Consider the following 19394-nt stretch of genomic DNA (forward strand, 5'->3'; position numbering starts at 1 on the left):
TAGTTCTGCTTTCATGGTCTTGAAATTTTCAATTCTTTCCCACTTAGATGCATTAGATAGAATGCATTCTAAATTTAGAATGACAAATATAGGGAAATATCAAAGGGCCTTAAAGGACACTTAGTACAACTCCTCATTGGGTGCTTGAACCCCTTTCTAATATCCCTAAACTAGAGGTCTGGTGCACAGATTCGTGCACCGGTTGGGTCCCTGGGCCTGGCTTGTGCCCTCTCGCAATCCGGGACCCCTTGGGGGATGTCAGAGAGCTTGTTTCGGCCTAATCCCCACAGGCCAGGCCGAGGGACCCCACTGGTGCACCGGGCTTCTGGTATGCATATAAGATCTTTGGTTAATCTCTCCCTGCCCTTCCCCCTCCCCCCTTCCCTCTGAGATTCATCAGTCTGTTCCATGTTCCATGCCTGTGCATTGAGCGTCTGCCCCTGGTCAGTGCACATCACAGCTACCGGTCGAACAGTCACTTAGGCTTTTATATATATAGATAGCTCTTGAATCCTTCTAGTGACAGGAAACTCACTATCTCTTGATATAGTTCAGTTAAGTTTGAGCAGGTCTGTTAGAAAGTTCTCCCTGATACTATGCTGATATCTGTGTCTCTGTGGAAAAGAATTAATTTGTTCCTGTAACCGTTGATATCACCTCTGGATTATCCATTATCCATGAGGGGGGTTCACAGGGAGTTGGCCTCATTTACTTCCTACTGTTGTTTATGAGGAACACAGGAGTCTGTTCCCGGCACCCTTTACCCAAGTGGAAGACATCTTGCTTTGCCCAAGGGGACATCTGTCTGATCCTCTAAGGGACCTGATGGCTTCACCGACTTGGGACAAAGGTGGTTCCCCCTGAAGCCCCAGATTTCTCACCGCTTTGGCCTTGTGGTGAAGTGTGTCTTGGAGAGTCATCCCACTGCCCCAGTTTTTGACCCTCACATGTCGTGGGCAGGCTGATGGGGGTGCATCCAGCTTAACCAGGGATTCTGGAGACTTCTAAGAGGAAGAAGAAAATAGGGATTTCCAAATGCCTCCAACTCCAGGATCCCATGGGTCTCTCCCTGGCCCCTAGGCCCTGCTTTGGGTTTGAGTAGGGGTGGGGAGCTAGGGTGGGTAACAGGCCAGGGTGTCGGTCCATGTCCCTCCTCCCTTCCCAGCAGCCTGGCCACCTGGACCAGCGCCTGCTCAGAGTTCCAGGTGCCTGGGCCACTGGCCAGGCTTCTCTCCTCACCCAGGACCCTGCCAAATGCTCCCTCAGAGGAATTGCAACAGTGGGGACTAAGATTAGATGCAAAGGAGACTACTGTCACAGTCAATACCGCTGAGAACAGAAACCAGGATGAGGAATAACCTCCCACTGCCTTCCACAGAGGCATTTAAGAAAATGAAAACCATCTTCTCTCCCAGCCCCTCACCACCCCACCCCATGCCCCATTCCCTGCCCATCTCCCTGGAACGCTGAGGTCCAAAGCACTTAGGGAAGAGAGAACCATGGGATAGAGGCTGGGGCTGGGACCAAAAGCCTCAGCTGTCGAGTCTGGGGTAATGTTGGAGTGCCACTTCTGACCCCATGATGGTCTCCTCTCACCCATGCCAAGTCCTCCAGGTGCCAGTGCACCTTGGGGGCCGCCACTCCGGATCACCACGGATCATCCTGCTCTCCCAAAGCCCTTCCTCACCCCCGCCTGTGTCCCCTGGGTCTCCACTCACTGCCCAGACCCCAGCTTCCACCAGGCTGCTCAGCCTGCACCTGCCTGGGCGAGGGGGGAAGGGGCTTCCCACACCCCTGTGACTCACTGACCTTTGCTGTCCCCGTGAAGGGCTGGGGGGCCTCGTTCCGGTGCTTGCTGAGGCTGTGACACTTGGGGTCATCCTGTGTCACTGGACTGTGAAAGGAAACAGCTGTGATGAGATGGCGTATCTGAGGGCAGAGAGGGCTCTTAGAGTCCCTTCTGCCAGCCTATCACTTGATGGGTGAGGGCACCAAGGTCCGGAGAGTGGGAATGAATTGCTCATGGTCTCCAGCCAAGGAGGATGTGTGTATGTGGCGGGGGAAGCAGTCAGTCAGATTCAATCACCCCACCATCACCACCCTCCCTCCTCTTCTTCTCTTGCCTTCCCTCTACAAAGCCAAAACAACATGAAGGGAGCTGAACCAAAGCTGGGGGTCCAAAGAATGACCCACAGAAGCTTCAGGAAGATGCCTCCCTCAAAAGCTTAGTACCACCTGGCCAGCGTGGCTCAGTGGTTGAGCATCAACCTATGAACCAGGAGGTCACAGTCCTATTCCCCGTCAGGGCACATGCGGGAGTTGCGGACTCGATCCCTAGTTGGGGCGCACAGGAGGCAGCCGATCAATGATTCTGATCATTGATATTTCTATCTCTCTCTCCCTCTCCCTTTCTCTCTGAAATCAATAAAAGTTTGTTTTTTTTAAAGCCGAGTATCGTGGCTTTAAATCGTGGGTGGGCAGACACAATCTATTGCACTGTCCCCTCGGACACAATCGTGGGTGGGCAGACAACGGCTTCTCCCAACCCAGCAACACTGCCCACCACCCAGGCATTTTGGAGGATTGGAGCATTTTTATTTAAAGCATTCGATTTGGCTCGGTTTATTTACATATTCTAAATTTTTATTATGAAAAGTGTTAAACATACACAGTAGAGATAATAGAATAATAAGCCCCATGGGCCCTTCACCCAGATTCAACTCAATCAGCAATTATCAGCCCATGGCCAGCCTGTTGCAGCTCCACTGCTCCCGCCCCCACCATCAGTCTAAAGCAAGTCTGAGAGGCCCTGTTGTCCTTAAATATCTCAGTAAGTGTTTCTGGAAGATAAGGGCTCTTTAAAATAAAACATATTGGTTACATTTATCTTAAAACAATAGATTTAAAGAACTTAGCTGGGCCCAGCCAGTGCAGCTCATGGTTGAGCATCAACCTACGAACCAAAAAGTCACGGTTCGATTCCCAGTCAGAGCACATGCCTGGGTTGCAGGCTCAGTTCCCAGTGTGGGGTGTGCAAGGAGGCAGCCGACCAATGTTTCTCTCTCATCATTGATGTTTCTATCTCTCTCTCCCTCTCCCTTCCTCTCTGAAATCAATACAAATATATTAAAAAAAAAAAAAAGAATTTAGCCTGTCCTTTGGAGAAAACCCTGATAGTCTGAAGTCACTGAGAAACCATTGGCTCTGGTTTGGGATTTCAGGTTCGCTCTCCTGGCAAATGCTGCAGGGAACAGAGACGTGTGGCCCCCCTGGCTGCATACTCATGAGCACCCCTCCAAGCGTCACACCCCACACATGCCTCCTCCTGGGGTGGGTCACACCACAGGGGCACTTTAGTAGGAAAGCTGGTTGTGTTCCATGTTCTTTGCACTATTTTCCGGGGTGTGCGCATACATCAAGGGGAAGGGGGTTGGGTGGTGTTACAAAAGGGCCTCTCAATTTCCACTTTACACATATCTGTGATGTTGGAACATGACAAATGGGCATGCATTGCTTTTATTACTGGCAAAAGTAATATTTAGGTTGTGCCCAGTTTCTTCACTAGTATAAACAACGCCCCAAACTGTGAACATGGTCTGGTGTGTGTGTGTGTGTGTGTGTGTGTGTGTGTGTACTAGTAAAAGCATAGGAAAACACAATGTTAACAGTGACTAGCATTCAGTGATGAGAGCATGAACATTTAAATTTTTCTTTAGACTTCTCTGCTTATTCCAACTTTTTACAGTGACCACAATTCCTTTCCCTAATGGGGGAAAGTTTTTAAATTTGAAAATGAATAAACAAAGCGACGCACAGTCACCTTTCTCCCCAGGTTAGCAGATTTCCTTAGACCAGCTGTTGGGAGATGGGTGACCAGAAGCCAGAGGAGCATGTGAAGGTTCCGGATACTGACTGACGAACTATTGCACTGTCCACTCGCACACGCAGTGCAAGTTGGGCAACCACAGCTGTGCTTGGTCCTGCTTGCTCCTTCGTGGGAACAGGGGACCCTTAAGGACCTGCCCACTGCCAGCGCGGTGCTAGCTCAGACCCAGGGCCAGAGCTGCAGTCTGGTTTGGGGGAAGCAGGGGCTGACCTGGTCCTGACTCTCCCGCAGTTCCCACTCCTCCCTACCCAGCCACCGAGGGAGGGGGTCAGGGAGGAGCTCAGGGAAACGGACCTTATTTGTAAAACAAGAACCTTCTTGCTCTCTTATATCTGTCCTACAGGGTGCAGCAGCCCCAGTGCTGAAAAGCCTAGCAAGCTCCCAAGTGCCAAAACACCCACCATCCCACCCCAGCCCTCCTGGACGCGGATCGCGGGCGCGCGCGGGGCTTCCCTGGGTTTTGTGGCCACTGCACTGCAACCTCTTAGGCGTCCCAACCGAGGAGAACACTTTGGGCGAATCCTCATCGGATTCGAATATTCCAACCCTCCTGTTTTCACGGAAAACCGACGCTCAGAGAGGGTCAGCGCCACGTCGGGTTGCAGCCCGGTGCCCGCGCGGAGCCGCCCGCCTCCCTCCCAGGGCGGACCCGCCCGGGGCAGTACCTGGCTCGGCGGGAGCCGCAGGCCGGCTGCGGCCGCAGGATCTTGCGGAGAAGCCCGCAGAGCCGGGGCCGGGCCGCCTCGCACGCCGCGCTCAGGCCCTCGCGCATGGTGGCCGCTGGGGCGCGGTTGGAAAGGTCCCCCTCTCCGCGCCTCGCCAGCCGCTTTATAGCCGCCCGCCCCGCAGCCCCGCCCCGGGGAGGAGCAAACGGGAAAATCCGCCTGGACTGGGCTCAGCCTCCAGCCGGTGGGAAGCCCTGGCCAGAGTGTCCTGGCGGGACCCGCATGCCCGCAACAGGCGTCCGCAGGGAAGTCGGCCCTTTGGATGCCACTAGAGTCTAGTGGCGAACCTTTTGAGCTCGGCGTGCCAGCATTTTGAAAAACCCTAACTTTGGTGCCGCGTCACATATAGAAATATTTTTACATTTGCAACCATAGTAAAACAAAGACTTATATTTGTGATATTTATTTTATATATTTAAATGCCATTTAACAAAGAAAAATCAACCAAAAAAATGAGTTCGCGTGTCACTTCTGACACGCATGTCATAGGTTCGCCATCACTGCTCTAGACTTTCTCTGGACTAAGTCCCCTGAGAAAGGATTGCGGAGCTCGCACTGTAGTGCTTTACACTTTACAAAGCAACGCTTATGCTGTTATTTCATCTACTCCTTACTAAATGCACTCAAGAAGGAAACTATATTGCCATCCCGCTTTATAGGGGAGGGGCAGGACAGAGAGGTTAAGGATCTTGTCCAAGGCCACACAGCAGCCCAGGGGCCCCGCCCAAGCTCTCTCCCCTCACAGGGCTGCCCTGGGAAGTGCTATTTCTTTTCTGCACATTCAGTGTGATTCCAGGAAGGAAGCCAAAGAAAGAGCAGGACTGGGGATCACTTTTAGTGGGAGACATGGGGGGGGGGGGGCATTTGCACCAGGAGCCCCCTCGGGTCCATTCCCGGCTCCTGGTCCTTGTGATCTGGACTTTGCTTCCTCTGTTCCTGGCTCCTACCCTGGAAGCAGGAGAACTCCTAGGGCCCAGAGAGGCAGGGCAGCAGCCCCCGACCTTAGAGTACGCAGAGCCCTCCTGGACATATTACGGTGCATTTAACCCCAACCCAGAATACAGCCGAATGAAAGAAGGTACGCATTTACTCTGAGCCAACTGCAACCCAGCTCAACCGCGTTCCAAGTCACATACAATAGGTTCTGGCTCTTATTTTTTATACCTGAATGGACTTGGCAATGACTTTTAAAAATAAAAATATATTAACTGGTTCCCATTGCTTTCAGTATAAAATCCCCTTTGCAATGCTGCTTCCTCTTCCAGTAATATCCTCTCCCACCCCTTGCCCCCACCTCCCTGCAACTGTAGGTTGCAGTCCAGCTGGGCCTACCTCAGAAGAGCTCCTAGTGCCTCCTCGTTCTCCTGTCACCTCCTACCTCTCCTGTCACCCCAGCCCAACTTATAGAGCTCGTTAACCCCCCATTCTGCATGCACTCCTCCCCAAACCAGCGAGGAAGGCACCATTTCCCCCGCCCCTCCCTGACAGCAGGAACTGGGTCTCTTCTCTCTCCCTTTCCCAGCCCAGCACTTGGTAGGCCCTCAAGGAGAACCCATATCTTATAGAGCTTATGAGTCTGAATTCTGTTCAAACCTTAGTTCCACCACTTTCCAGATATTGACCTTGAGTAAGTCATTCAACCTTGTAAAAAAATAAATAAGGATAATAAGATGTTGGCCAGGATGCTGCCCCAGTTCTAACCACTGGACTCTACAGCCTCCCATTCTCAAGTCAAGGATTCCACATTCCCTTCCCATGTACTTCCCCTAGAGATTCCCATTTCCTTATGGGCCAGGACTGTGCCATGTTCCTTCCTTTTTCACACAGCATCAGGCACAGTGAGGCACACAATAAACAGTGGTTGCATCAAATTCCAACAGGTACATCCAAGAAGCAACTAGATCAGACCTGACATCCAAGATATGACCTCCAGTGAGAAGCCAGGATCAGAGAGAGGAATTGTGAGTTGGTGGCGAAGGGTGAGGGAATGAAAGCAGAGAGGAGATGAGCAGAAGGTGGAGGTGGCAGGGGAAACCTAACCTGTAGGGAGCACAGATGGTTTCTCCCATATTGTTGTTGATATCTGGCTCCTTCGTCAAGTGTGACTTAGCTTGGAACAGGAACTTCCAGAGATGAGCCATGTCTGTTGTTTTGCAAAGCAGGTCACTTCCCTGGCTTTAAACTCAGAGGTTCTTCTCTCTGGGGCTGAGGAAAAGGAAGGAGATGGTGACAGAAGATTGATGAAGAGTTTACAGAACTGGGCCTTCTCAATAGGGTTGGTTTACTAAAGAATCATACAAAAGCTAACATAGGTCTTGAGCAGCCACTTCAGCAATGCTGGCTTTGGGACCTGTGGATACAGATTACAAAGCTGCATAACAGTCTAAAGGGAAAATGCTGGGCCGAAGCTCAAAGGTCAGGGCACAGCCCCTGAGAGGTTCCTTTACAGGACCTGCTAGCCCACCTGACTTGAGCAAGAGTTATCGCTGATGGGCCCTGAAACCTGGGTGCCTTTGCCTGGGGCTGCAAGGTCTTCTCCAGCAGCTCTCATTAGCAACTGTCAACTGTCATTTTACACAGGTTACTGGGGAAGGCACTCAAGTTGTAACGGCCTTTCTTTTAAGATGTTGCAATTGTTGTCGATGCTACCTTTTTAAAAAATCATTTGGGAGGGAAATAAGTATTTGTGAAAAATGCACTCAACTCTTAATATTTGAGATCAATCATCTCCTTTTAAAAACACTAAAAGGAGACCTCACTACCTGGCCAGTGGGGCTCAGTGGTTGAGCGTTGACCTATGAACCAGGAGGTCACAGTTCAATTCCTGGTCAGGGCACATGCCAGGGTTTCGGGCTCTATCCCCAGTAGGGGGTGTGCAAGAGACAGCTGACCAATGATTCTCATCACTGATGTCTCTCTCTCTCTCTCTCTCTCTCTCTCTCTCTGAAATCAATAAAAGTATATTTTAAAAATAAGTAAGTAAGTAAAAGGAAACCTAAGAGGAGGTCCAGGTCTGGGCTGGGCTGTCGCCAGCATACCTCCTCGCTGGTAAAACCCCTTACAGTGGGAGGCAATGTGGTCCAGGTAAGCATCTCAGAGCCCCTACTGGTTACATGACCTGGACCAAGTTATTTAACTCAGATTTATTTCTTCATCCATAAAATGGGCTTAATAAATATCCATCTGCAAAGAATTTATTCAGGAGGGGAGAGGTGCATGTTGTAAGAATTGGATTAAGATAATCTATGTTTTTTTTTAAATATCTTAGATGACTTTCCACTCTCCAGTCTGAAATTTCCAAAAAGTGTTTTTCTTGCAATGTAGCAACCTCAGCAAATTTTTGCAGGAAAAAGAAAAATCTGAGTAAGGTGCCCTGTTCCAATGGCAAGGCCTCATTGTTGACATTTCTCAGGCTTTCTACCAGTTTTATCTTTGCAGGCAGAAAATTCCCAAAGTTTTCAGAGCCTTCCCAAGCAGGAAGAAGCAAACCCTCTCTAAACAGCAGCTTCCCCAGAAATGAAGACAACTCACCTCTCGGCTGTGCTGCCTCGACAGACAAGCAAACTGGGGGGAGACCTGAGCCTTGAGCCCTTCGGAACCGTCTGTAGCTGTCCTCACCAGGGCTGGCTGAGAGATTGTAAAGCAGTGATGCTGAGTTTCCGAGGGCCAGAGAGCCTCAGTCTTCAACTCCTTGCAAAGTTGTGATCACACTGGCAGCTAAGAGGTATATTTATATACCCCCGTGCCGCTCAGGGAACCGTTTTTGCATAAAGGTCCCTTTTTTTTTTGTTTCCAAAGGGAGTTTCCCCGGCTGGGTGTGCAGTTAGCTCATTTATGATGAGGACTCCTGGCCCGTGGGTGACTCGATTCTGCTGTGACATCACCGCATGTGGTGGATCCTCAGTAATCTACCTCTTCCTGGTCCCAAGTCCAAGGCAGTGAAGTAGCTCTTCAGCAGGTAGCAAGGACGATGAAGGAGTCATCCTGGAGCCAGGTTTTATTTAGCTACGCCCACAGTGCTTCACTTTCAACATCTGGGGATTTTTTTTTTTTTAATCTCAGTAGGTGGCTCTGGCTAATTCCTGTCCAGCCTTTCAGTTTTCCAGTTGGCGGCAGGCGTCCAGGAAGCTGGGGAGCAGTGACAATATGGAACACACTGGAAAATGCCCAATGACATACGGCCAGTGATGCTGGGTGGTGCCCGTGTTCCAAGCAGGTCCCTGAAATATTCAGCTTGAGGTTGTGGGAAGGGAAGAGGAGTCATTGGCACAGGGAGACCTCTCAGATGGTGGTGTCACTAATGTCTCACCCTGCAGCTCTACAGAAGCTATGGCAGAATTATGTTCTACAGAGAAAAAATTCCTTCATGATAATAGAAATTATCGTATAACTTCTAATATGGAAACAACTTTTTAATTTCTTTTTTAACACAGAAAATTATAATTTTTTTATAATTTCATTTATTATAGTACTTCAAAGAAAATATTCCTCTATGGTATGGATTGTCCCATTAGAAAAGTAAAATTGCCCTAGCTGGTTTGGCTCAGTGGATAGAGCATCGGCCAGCAGACTGAATGGTCCCAGGTTCGATTCTGGTCAAGGACACATGCCCGGGTTGCAGGCTCAATCCCCAGTAGGGGGCATGCAGAAGGCAGTTGATCAATAATTCTCATCACTGAGGTTTCTGTCTCTCGCTCCCGCTCCCTTCCTCTCTGAAATCAATAAAAATGTATTTAAAGGAAAGAAAAGTAAAATAACAACTACATTAGGGAAGAGTGAAAAAATGGAAGGGAAACACACACACGCACCCTGGATCTCACCATTCTATCGCATCTCTGCCATCATCCATTCATTTCCTTCCTATCTTTCCCAAATTAAATGCAGCATTATGATGAATTGAATTTGTCTAAGACAAAGTTATAAAAAAGACATGAATAGGATCTTTGTTAATCGAATGAATGAACGAACGAATGAATGAATGAAAATAGTAGTAGACTGCAATGAGTTTCAACATACCAACACCATCCTCTTTGAGACTTCAGCAGTTTGTTCAAGGAAACCAATACTGCTTGAGGAAAGATCAAGTCCCTGGGCCTAAGGAGTGCAAAGCCTAACGAAAGGAATGAATAATTATTGTACATGCAGTGATGGAGGGATGGAACGCCACCAAAGTAGCTGAATCTGCATTGCTCAGGGAAGGTTCACAAGGTAGAGGACTCTAGAGCAGGGATTTGTGGGATGATTAAGAGTTTGTTTCACTCTAATTCCTGTACCTGCTTTCACGTATTTTGGCTATACCTGCAGCAAATACATGTAATAACTCCTTCAACAACCCTACAAGGTGGGTACTATTACTTGCCTTCAATGGAATCCTCTAGAATCCCATCTAATGGCATCAGAACACCTGGTTGGTTTTGCTTCAGAAAATGCAGTTATTCAGTTATTCGATCTGTTAGACATGTGATTGCATGGGCAGTGAAGTCCCAGGACGTGCGTGCACTGCCCTTCGCTTGAGGCTGGTACATGGCTCCCTCTCTTGGATGCTCCCACCCTCGATGGAGAGGACCGCTCCCACATGCAGTCCCTGGGGAGCATCTTTATGTCGTCATTATCTTGTCAGCTATCCTCCTCAAGGGGCCTCCTTTGCATGACCCACCCCAAGGGTGTGGTGCTTATAACCACCCAGCTACCTGTGTGTCCATTGCCTTCTTTGATTCCTCATACCCTGGACAGGTGTGCGAATCGAGCCACCTGGAGTCTCAGGTGAGTCTGTGGCACAGAAAGGCAGGAACCCAAAGCTCTCGACTGGCTCCCCTCTGAGTCTCCCCTGCCCATAGCGGTAGGCACCGTGCTGTCCTTACCACCAATATCCCCAACGCCTATTAATCACAGAGTTGGCACTCACAAAGGCATTAGCTGAATGTATGATAACAGGATGATGAATGAATGAGGAGTGGGGTCAATCCAAGGGTGTCTGGATTGCCTGTGTTGGAGGCAGTGAGAATGGTGGGGTCAGATCAAACCTTGATTCAGCAACCTCGGGACTTGGTTTCTGGCTAGGAAAGAATTCAGAGGCCAGACCCAAACTATAAGAGAACATTTACTTAGAAAGTCACAGAGGTAAGAAGTGAGTGGTAGAAGAAATGGGCTCAGGAAACAAGTAACAGAGACAAAAGAAAGGCCTTTGGAGCTTAGGAGAGAGGAGGGTAAAGGTAATTCACCTGGGGCAGGGAAAGGGGGAGGAAAAACGCAAGGGCCTGCTTCCCAGAGGGAGTCCTCTGTCCTAAGGGCTTTTAAGGGTGGAGATTTTAGGGAAGGTCCCACGGGATGATCTCAATAGAATATTCATCAGTTTTCCAAGTGTGTCCTTTCAGGGTCCTGATCTTCATTAAATACTTGGCATGAGGGCAGGGGGTCCTTAGTCGATGCAGCTGGTGCTGAGGTCAGCCATGGCATCACTTGTCTGGTTTTGCTATTTTTCTAGGCCTGGAGCTGAAACACAGCTGGGGCCTAGATGTTATCCCTATGGAGGAAAGGTTGGAAGTCTAAACCACATTACCAGAGACACGAAAGGTCTGGGGGTCCAAACCACATGACCAGCATGACCAGCGATATGCTAGGGGAGAAAAGGGTCACCCTAGGGCTGAGGTCCTCATTTGCCCAGTTTTGCCTGTTGCTAGGCACCCGAGGCTTTCCAGCCTGGTGACCTTCTGCACCTGGCCCATCATCCTTGCTCTGCTCATGTCTGTCTAACTGCCTCCCACACCTGGCGCAAGGCAAAGGCTTAGTAATCATTTCCCTGTTCCTTTGCATTCTAGGAAAGTTGTGAGCCTGAGTTTCTTGTTTCTTTTTCCTTTTTTTAAATATATTTTATTGATTTTTTACAGAGAAGAAGGGAGAGGGATAGAGAATCAGAAAAATCGATGAGAGAGGTTGATCAGCTGCCTCCTGCACGCCCCCCACTGGGGATGTGCCCACAATCAAGGCACATGCCCCCAACCGGAATTGAACCTGGGACCCTTGAGTCCGCAGGCTGATGCTCTATCCACTGAGCCAAACTGGTTCGGAGAGCCTGAGTTTCAAGGCTACCACATCACCTCAGGCCGTGCTCTGACCCATCATCCTCCAACCGCGGCACTCTTGGCCCATGGCAGGGTTTAGGTCAGCAGCTACTGTCCAGTCGGAGCACCAGGCTGTGAGTACATGGCTGGAATTCACTTGAAAGGTCGTGGGTTCTCGGAATAGACTACTGAGTTGCTGTGGGACCTCAAAGAAGCCCAACATTTTACATGACAAATGGCGGCCAAGATAAAGTGAGTAACGAGGTATAAGAAAATGCTTTGAGCTGTGGTGCAAAAAGGCCGCCAATCAAGATGTGTTGGTCCCCGCTGTGTCAGAGAATAATAATTTACCTTTTGACAAAGAGCAAGCAGGTAATATGAGCAAGAAGGGTAATGTAAGTGTCACCCTTCTGCAGACGGGCCGGGCTCCCCCCCATCTGCTTTTAAATCCCTATTCTTTCTCTTTTTGTAACACTGCATTCAGTTATTTTCTTTAATTGGGATAAAACTCACATAACATAAAACTCATCCGTTTAACTATTTTAAAGTGTACACGTCAGCGGTTTTTAATGTGCTCACAATATTGTGTGTAACTGTCACCACTATCCCATACTCTCTTCATTGATGAACAGTGAGGAGGGAAGTAAAAATAAGGATTGTGACACACAGACAGGATAAGAGGGTCACCCTGGACACACAGCAGGCAGCCTCAGAGCCAGGACAAACAGGGAGTCCCGATGCCCAACCAGAGCTCTAGTCTGTGGGTCCAGGGCTGGCCCCCTCCTGGAAGTTGGCATGGATTTCCCTCCCTGCACACCCAGTGGCTATCTGAGCTCCACGGCTGCCTCGCCCTTGGCCCAGCTCACCCTATAGGCTGCACTCCTGGGCTTCCTCTGATGATGGGCACTGCAGATGCCTGCTGCCGGGCACCTGAAGGGCAGAGTGGGAGCCGGGGGGGGCCCTGGGAGTGTGGGGATGGAGGCTTCTGAGGCTGCTGTGGAGAAAGGCTCTCCTCGCTTCATTACAACACATCCTGGGCACCACACCAATCATTCTGGTCATTCTCAGTCATTCTGGGACTGAGTTTTCCATCAGGTAAAGTTCATCTGTCCCGACACCAGGTTGTGGAGATGGTTCAGCTCCAGTTGGCCCTTGGGAGTTAGCAACTTCGAAGCTCTTTCTACCAAAACAATGATCAGAGAGGACACTTTCTAACGAAAGCATGTATATGCATCAACCGTCTAATCCACGCAATCGCCTGAGGTGAGAGTTCTTACTAGTCCCATGTTATAGATGGGGAAACTGAGGCTCAGCAAAGTTAAATGGCTTGTCCAAGATCATACAGCCAGGCGGTGACGAAGCTAAAACCCTGGAGTCCCCTGCCTTCCCCCTCCCACCCACCCCCTGCGAAGGGCAGAACCTGGACACAGCCCAGGCTCCTGCACCACCTCCATGACCTTTCTTGGAGTCTTTTCCCTCCCACCCTCCCCCCGCCCCCACCCTCCTGGAATGATAACTGGAGATGAGAATAATCACAGCTACTGCCATGGAGCACTTGCCCAATAACTACAGGCAGGTCCTGAGCTTTTATCATCCCACTCCGTCCTCCAGCAGCCCCTGTGAAGGTACTGTCATTACCCCGACTGCACAAGTAAAGTAACTGAGACACAAAAAGGTTGAACCACCAGCCCCATGTCCCTCAACTCATAAAGGATGGAGCTGAGGCTTGGCCCTGGTCTGAGACCAAGGTCCTCACTGGGTTGCAGGTGACCCCCCCACTCCCACCTCATGCGCCTCTGTGTGCACGCCCATTTCTGCATGTGGGCATACCCCAGGGGCAAAGTGAAGAAGTGGCAGGATGGGCGTGGAAAACTGAGGCCAAGGTAGAAGCTGAGTGTGACCTGGGCTTGAATGTTCTCCCCCTTTCCCCCCAGGAACCAGCATCTGGTGCCAGCAATATGGGGGAGGGGGGCAGGGAGGAGGAGATCCTGCTGTGTGCCACTGCTTCACAGAAGCCCCCATGGAATCCTCTTGCCGGCTCTTTGAGGAAGCTACTGTCATCGATAATTACAGAGCAGGGACCTGTAGTTCAGAGAGGGAAAGTGACTTGCCAGAATCGCCCAGGGAGTTGGGATTTGAACCCAGAACTGTCAGACTCCAAAGGCAGGTTCTTTCTATGTCATATGTTTGTGGGGCGCCTGTCATGCTTATGGCTGTATTCCGTGGTTCACAGTAAGTAGGCGCTCAAACATTGACTGCATGGAGAACTGTGCCCTCGCTATGAGCACGGCACTCACCCACCCTGTGACAACCTTGCAAGGAAAGTGCCATTGTTCCTGTGGTAGGCAGTTCGACAGACATGAATAGAGCAAGGGCCATGGCCAGGTGCAGAAGGTGACCTTGGCCAAAACCCTGGGTGTCTAGCAAAGGACAGTTATAGGGTGGGACCTAGTCCCCAGGTGACCTTTCCTCCCCGAGCACATCACTGGTCATGCTGTGTGGACCCCTCTGACCTTTCCTCCTAGAGATAACTTCTAGGCCTCAGTTGTATTTCAGCTCCAGGCCCAGAAAAGCAGCAAAACCAGACAAGCGACACCAAGGCTGACTTCAGGACCAGCTGCATTGAATAACGACTGCCTGCCAATCAGTCAGTGGAGACCTGGACCCTGAAAGGACACACCTGGAAAACTGCCGAATATTCTATTGAGAGCTTCCCGTGGGACCTCCCCTAGAACCTCCACCCTTCGACCTTAGGACCGCGGACCCAGCTTGCCCACCTCTTTTCCTCCCCCCTGCCCCTCCCACTCCTCCCGGGCACTTCACCTTTATCTTCCTCACTTCTAAGCTCTAAGGACCCTTCCTTTACCTCTGTAACTTGCTTCCTAAGCCCATTTCTTCTAGGAATTAATTCTCCTACCTCTGTGATTTACCCAATAAATGTTCTTTTTTTTTAATTTGAGAAACAAGCACAGGCTCCCACGTGGGGAGGGGGAGAGAGTCCCCCCACCCCAATTTTTAAAATATATTTTATTGATTTTTTACAGAGAGGAAGGTGGAGGGATAGAAAGTTAGAAACATCGATGAGAGAGAAACATCGATCAGCTCCCTCCTGCACACCTCCTACTGGGGATGTGCCCGCAACCAAGGTACATGCCCTTGACTGGAATCGAACCTGAGACCTTTCAGTCCGCAGGCCAATGCTCTATCCACGGAGCCAAACCGGTTAGGGCAATAAATGTTGTCTTATAGTTTGAGTCTTGGCTCTGAATTCTCTCTTAGCCAGAACTCAAGAACTGAGGTTGCAGAACCCAGCTCCGGTCTGACCCCATGGTGCCCTGGTGCCGGTCCCACCGCCTTCAACATTCCCATCTTACCGGGGGCGGGGGGCGGGGGGGCGACACTGAGGCTGAGAGAGGTGGCCCTCTTGCTCAAGAACCCATGGATCAAAACTGGACAGCCAGAAATGCAGACCTGCGTCCTCCCAGCTCCGAAGACAGGGAGCTGTGCCCTAGGGGCACTGCACTGACTCAAAACTCTACAAAGCGCTCAGCTATGTTGCCCAGATGCCAAGGGCACCAGGCCTGCAGGGGCTTAGGTCCTTCAGGCAAAAGGGGCACTTGAAGGACGGAAAAATTTAGACAGGGCGAGGGGACAGAGGAGGGTGGCTTAGGCCTGTGGCAAAGCCTCAATTCCCATCGCTTCTAAATGAGAGCGTCAGTGGCCCTTCTGCGAGGTGGAGATGCCGTATGTGTCTGGACCCAGGAAATTCCCACTCTCATCCAGGAAACTCCAGCTCAGCAGCCCTGGCCCCTGGTGTCACAACTGGAGTCAAGAAACAAGACACCAGAGTGTGGCTGTCATGGTGAGCCTCAGGGCTCTTGGGGAGGTCAGAGGGTCATGCCACCTGCCCTCGGGGTCATTGTACCTAAGGCAATCCAGAGGGGATTTGGGGTGGCACCTGGAATAACCTCCCCCCCCCCCCTTGTAATAGTTGAAGTATTTATTGATGTGATTACTGTCTGTGACATTTCACTGATTTTCCACTTGTGGAAAATAATGCAAATTTATTTTAGAAATCCATTTAAATTTTTTTTAAAAAAGTGAATTCAAGGGGAAAAAATGTTTCAGCAATAACAGTGTAGGTGGTTTGCAGGTGTGACAGAAATTAAGAAAGTGGGACAGAAATAACCGCAAGGAAAGTATACCAGGGGAAGGTGAGTTTGGCCGTGTGTGTGTGTGTGTGTGTGTGTGTGTGTGTGTGTGTGTGTGTGTATGGCATCACATGTCCAACGCCCCTGTCAAAGGAAGGTGCTGGGAAGAGGCTTTCTAAGAGTCCTCCCAGTTCTGGTAACCATCAGGCGTTAGATCTCAAACAGGCCCTGAGCCCCACGTCATTTCTTGACTGACCACTGGAGGGCGGGAGTCACACAAATTCCGGGCAGCTCAGTAGCCAAGGTCTGCCCGGTGTGTACTAACTTGATTGACATGGAAATGACAGTAGCCGAGGGATTTTTGCTGGAAATGCCCAGATGGTCACCTGCGGTGGACAGACCTCGAGTGGACCAAGACATGGAAGGCTTTGCTTGCTGAATCCCTGGAGCATGACTCATGCTGGCTGGCCCAAGCCTGGCACTTCACCGGCAGGGCTGGCACAGCGGCCCAGGACCTGACCAGCTGGGGCTCTTGGGGGTGTCCCAGCCAGGAATTTTCTTGCTGACACACCCCAGAACATCCTCCCTTCTCTGTCCTTCGTGCTGCTTCATAGAGTGGCATTCAGGCAAGTCTTTTTTAAATATATTTTTATTGATTTCAGAGAGGAAGGGAGAGGGAGAGAGAAATAGAAACATCAATGATGAGACAGATCATTGATCGGCTGCCACCTGCACGCCCCAAACAGGGGATCAAGCCTGCAACCCAGGCATGTGCCCTGATCAGGTATCGAACCATGACGTCCTGGTTCATAGGTTGACGCTCGATCACTGAGCCACGCCAGGCAAGGCTGTTGGCTGTTTGCCCAGCAACTTCAGAGGGTCTCTGGTTGAGGTTGCCCCCAGGACGGGTGAGCTCTCCAAGGCATGCTGTGGGTAGAGTGGCCTTCCTTGGTTCTCAAAAACCCCTCAGACCCAGATGTTGGCAGCTGAATTCACATGGTACACTGGAATGAGGGGTGTGGGTGGAGGGCAGGCTGTACAGTTACAGGTGGGTTAGGGTTAGGCCAAACAGAGGAGAAAAAGAAATGTTTTCCCCAACTTCAGCTCTGACCAGTAGGTTAGCTTGCTGCTGGGGTCTGGCCAATCGAGACTGAGCTAAATGGGCCAGATACACCCTGGAGCCCTCCCACGGTCCCTCCCCAGGCTGGCCAACCTCCTGCATCTTTCCCCGGCCATGATCGTGCACCAGTGGGGTCCCTCGGCCTGGCCTGCGCCCTCTCACAATCCAGGACCCCTTGGGGGATGTCGGAGAGCCAGTTTCAGCCCGATCCTGCAGGCCAGGCCGAGGGACCCCACTGGTGCACAAATCTGTGCACCGGGCCTCTAGTTTTATATAAATGAACTCGTGCAATATATGGCCTTTTGTGTCTGGCTTATTTTACTTAGCATAATGTTTTCAAGGTTTATTCATGTTGTAGCATATGTCAGTACTTCACTCCTTTTTATGACCAAATAATATTCCATTGTATGGACATACCACATTTTGTTTATCCATTATTCCGTTGATGGGCAGTTGGGTTGCTTCTTCCTTTGGATATTGTGAGTAATGCTGCTATGAACATTTGAATACAGGTTTTTGTGTGAATAGATATTTTCAATTCTCTTGGCTATACACTTAGTAGAATCTCTGGGTCATAAGGTAACTTTATGTTGAACCTTTTAAAAATCTTTAACTTTTTGAGGAACTGTCACACTATTTTCCAAAGCGACTGTTCCATTTTCCCTTCCCGCCAGCATTGTATGAGGGTTTCGACTTCCCCACATCCTTTCCAACACTCGTCATTGCCTGTCTTTTTAAGTCTAGCTTCCTAGTGGGTGCGCAGTGGTCAATGGACTTTTGAGAAATGAGTAACTAGTCAGTGGATGGGTGGGTGGGTTGGCTTGTAGAAGTGGACTTTCACGGGGGGGGGGGGGGGGGGCTGCACCCAGTAGGGACGCAGCAATCTGCAACCCCCTGGGCCCAAGTTCCTCTTCTGTGAAAGGGAAATCGCCTCCACGTTGGGTGACTGGAGGGTGAGGGAAGGCACATGCATTGCCCGCGCAAGGCACAGCACGTAATGAGGCTGCTTCCTTCCTCCAGTCTGTTTATTGAGAGGCCCATTACCATGTACATAAATGTCACCTCACTAAGTAACTCCTGGAAAAGGGCTTGAGGAGCGGGGGCAGTGGAAAGGGAGGGAGACGGGAGGAGGTTTATGTGTGGTGGGAAAGAGCAGCGGGGCAGTGGGCCCACCACTGAGCGGGTGGGATCGCAGACAATTCCAGGATTATCCCCGGCCTCGGAGGGGATTTCCTCCCAGCCATGTGTCCCCTCAAGGTCCACCCTTGCTTTCCAGACCCCCAAGCTTCCCATTTAGGCCTTGGAGGGACACGGAGCCCTGCAGCAAGAGGGTTGCAAGGGTCTGTATATGTTAAGGGGTGGAGCTCTGTAAGAGCCGCAGCCGTGTTTACTATTCTAGACTCTCCGTTAGTAATTTGCTGGTTGGGGCAGTTTAAAGTCAGAAGAGATAAAGGAGAGAATTAAAATAAGTTGCTGAAACGACTAGGATGGGTGGCAGCCAGGCTTCTTGCTTGCGGGTGAAGCTGCCCTCGGGGACACACTCCAAATTGAGCATCTGGTTTGTGGAAGACTGGGCAGAGGTTGTCACTACGAGTGAGAGAGGCCAGGCATACCCAGGCCTGCTTCTGGAAGATGCTCAGCTCATCTGAGGAGCATGGAGGGGTGAGGGGCTGGGGGGGGGGGGAGGGGGAGGAAGAGAGAGTGACTGGGTCACAGAAAGAACCAGGTCACAAAGCGTTTGGATGCTATGCCAAGGAGTGTGGACCCTTCATCATACAAATAAGGAAACTACCAAGCGATATGGCCATTGCTTAATTGAATTGTATGTTTACTAACTCTTTTAAATTATAAGAATTATATATAATTTAATTGTAGAAAAATACAAACCAACAAAAAGGCAATTGAAACCCTTTCATCTGGAGAGTAGTTACACTATTAACGTTTGGGCTGGTTCTTCTATTCACACACACACACACACACACACACACACGTCTTTTTTCTTTCTTTCTTTTTTTTTTACAAAAATGAGACCATGCCATACATACTGTTTTGTAACATTCTTTTTGTTTTGGTTTAACCATAATATATGTGAATGAATATTTTTCCGTATCATTTTATAATATCATTTTGTGGTTAAGATAAACTTTTTTCCTTTATTAGATTTTATGCATTCAAATGTAACCATGAAACGTTAAAAGCATGGACATGGAGGATGAAGGAGGTGTGGGGGTGACTCCCGGGTTTCTCGGTGCTGTGACTGAGGAGCAAAGAGAAGCCAGGGGGAGGAGCTGATGCGGCGGTGGGATCAGATTAGGAAGTCCACGTTGGGTGTGTTAAGGTCTGTGGAACATGAAAGTGAAAAGGGATGAATGACCCCAGAATGAAAACATATATGAATGGGTGGATGGAGGACCCTCACCCAGGCAAGGTCATTTGCAGCCCAGCAGCAGA

General features: G+C 50.1%; 1 protein-coding gene across 1 annotated transcript in view; it reads right to left on the reverse strand.

The window, feature by feature from the left end:
- NOS2 (nitric oxide synthase 2) overlaps positions 1 to 4675 on the reverse strand; it is a 32283-nt gene extending 27608 nt beyond the window's left edge. The window contains exons 1-3 of the mRNA XM_036341551.1: positions 4552 to 4675; positions 1810 to 1894; positions 882 to 1004 (exon numbers count right to left, since the gene is read on the reverse strand). Of these exons, the coding sequence (XP_036197444.1) occupies positions 882 to 1004; positions 1810 to 1894; positions 4552 to 4658 (315 nt within the window). The 5' untranslated portion in view covers positions 4659 to 4675. The remainder of the gene's footprint in view (positions 1 to 881; positions 1005 to 1809; positions 1895 to 4551) is intronic.
- Between the last annotated feature and the right edge of the window lie 14719 nt (positions 4676 to 19394).

Source organism: Myotis myotis, unplaced genomic scaffold (genome assembly GCF_014108235.1).
Source record: "Myotis myotis isolate mMyoMyo1 unplaced genomic scaffold, mMyoMyo1.p scaffold_m19_p_17, whole genome shotgun sequence".
In the NCBI taxonomy this organism is placed as follows: domain Eukaryota; kingdom Metazoa; phylum Chordata; class Mammalia; order Chiroptera; family Vespertilionidae; genus Myotis; species Myotis myotis.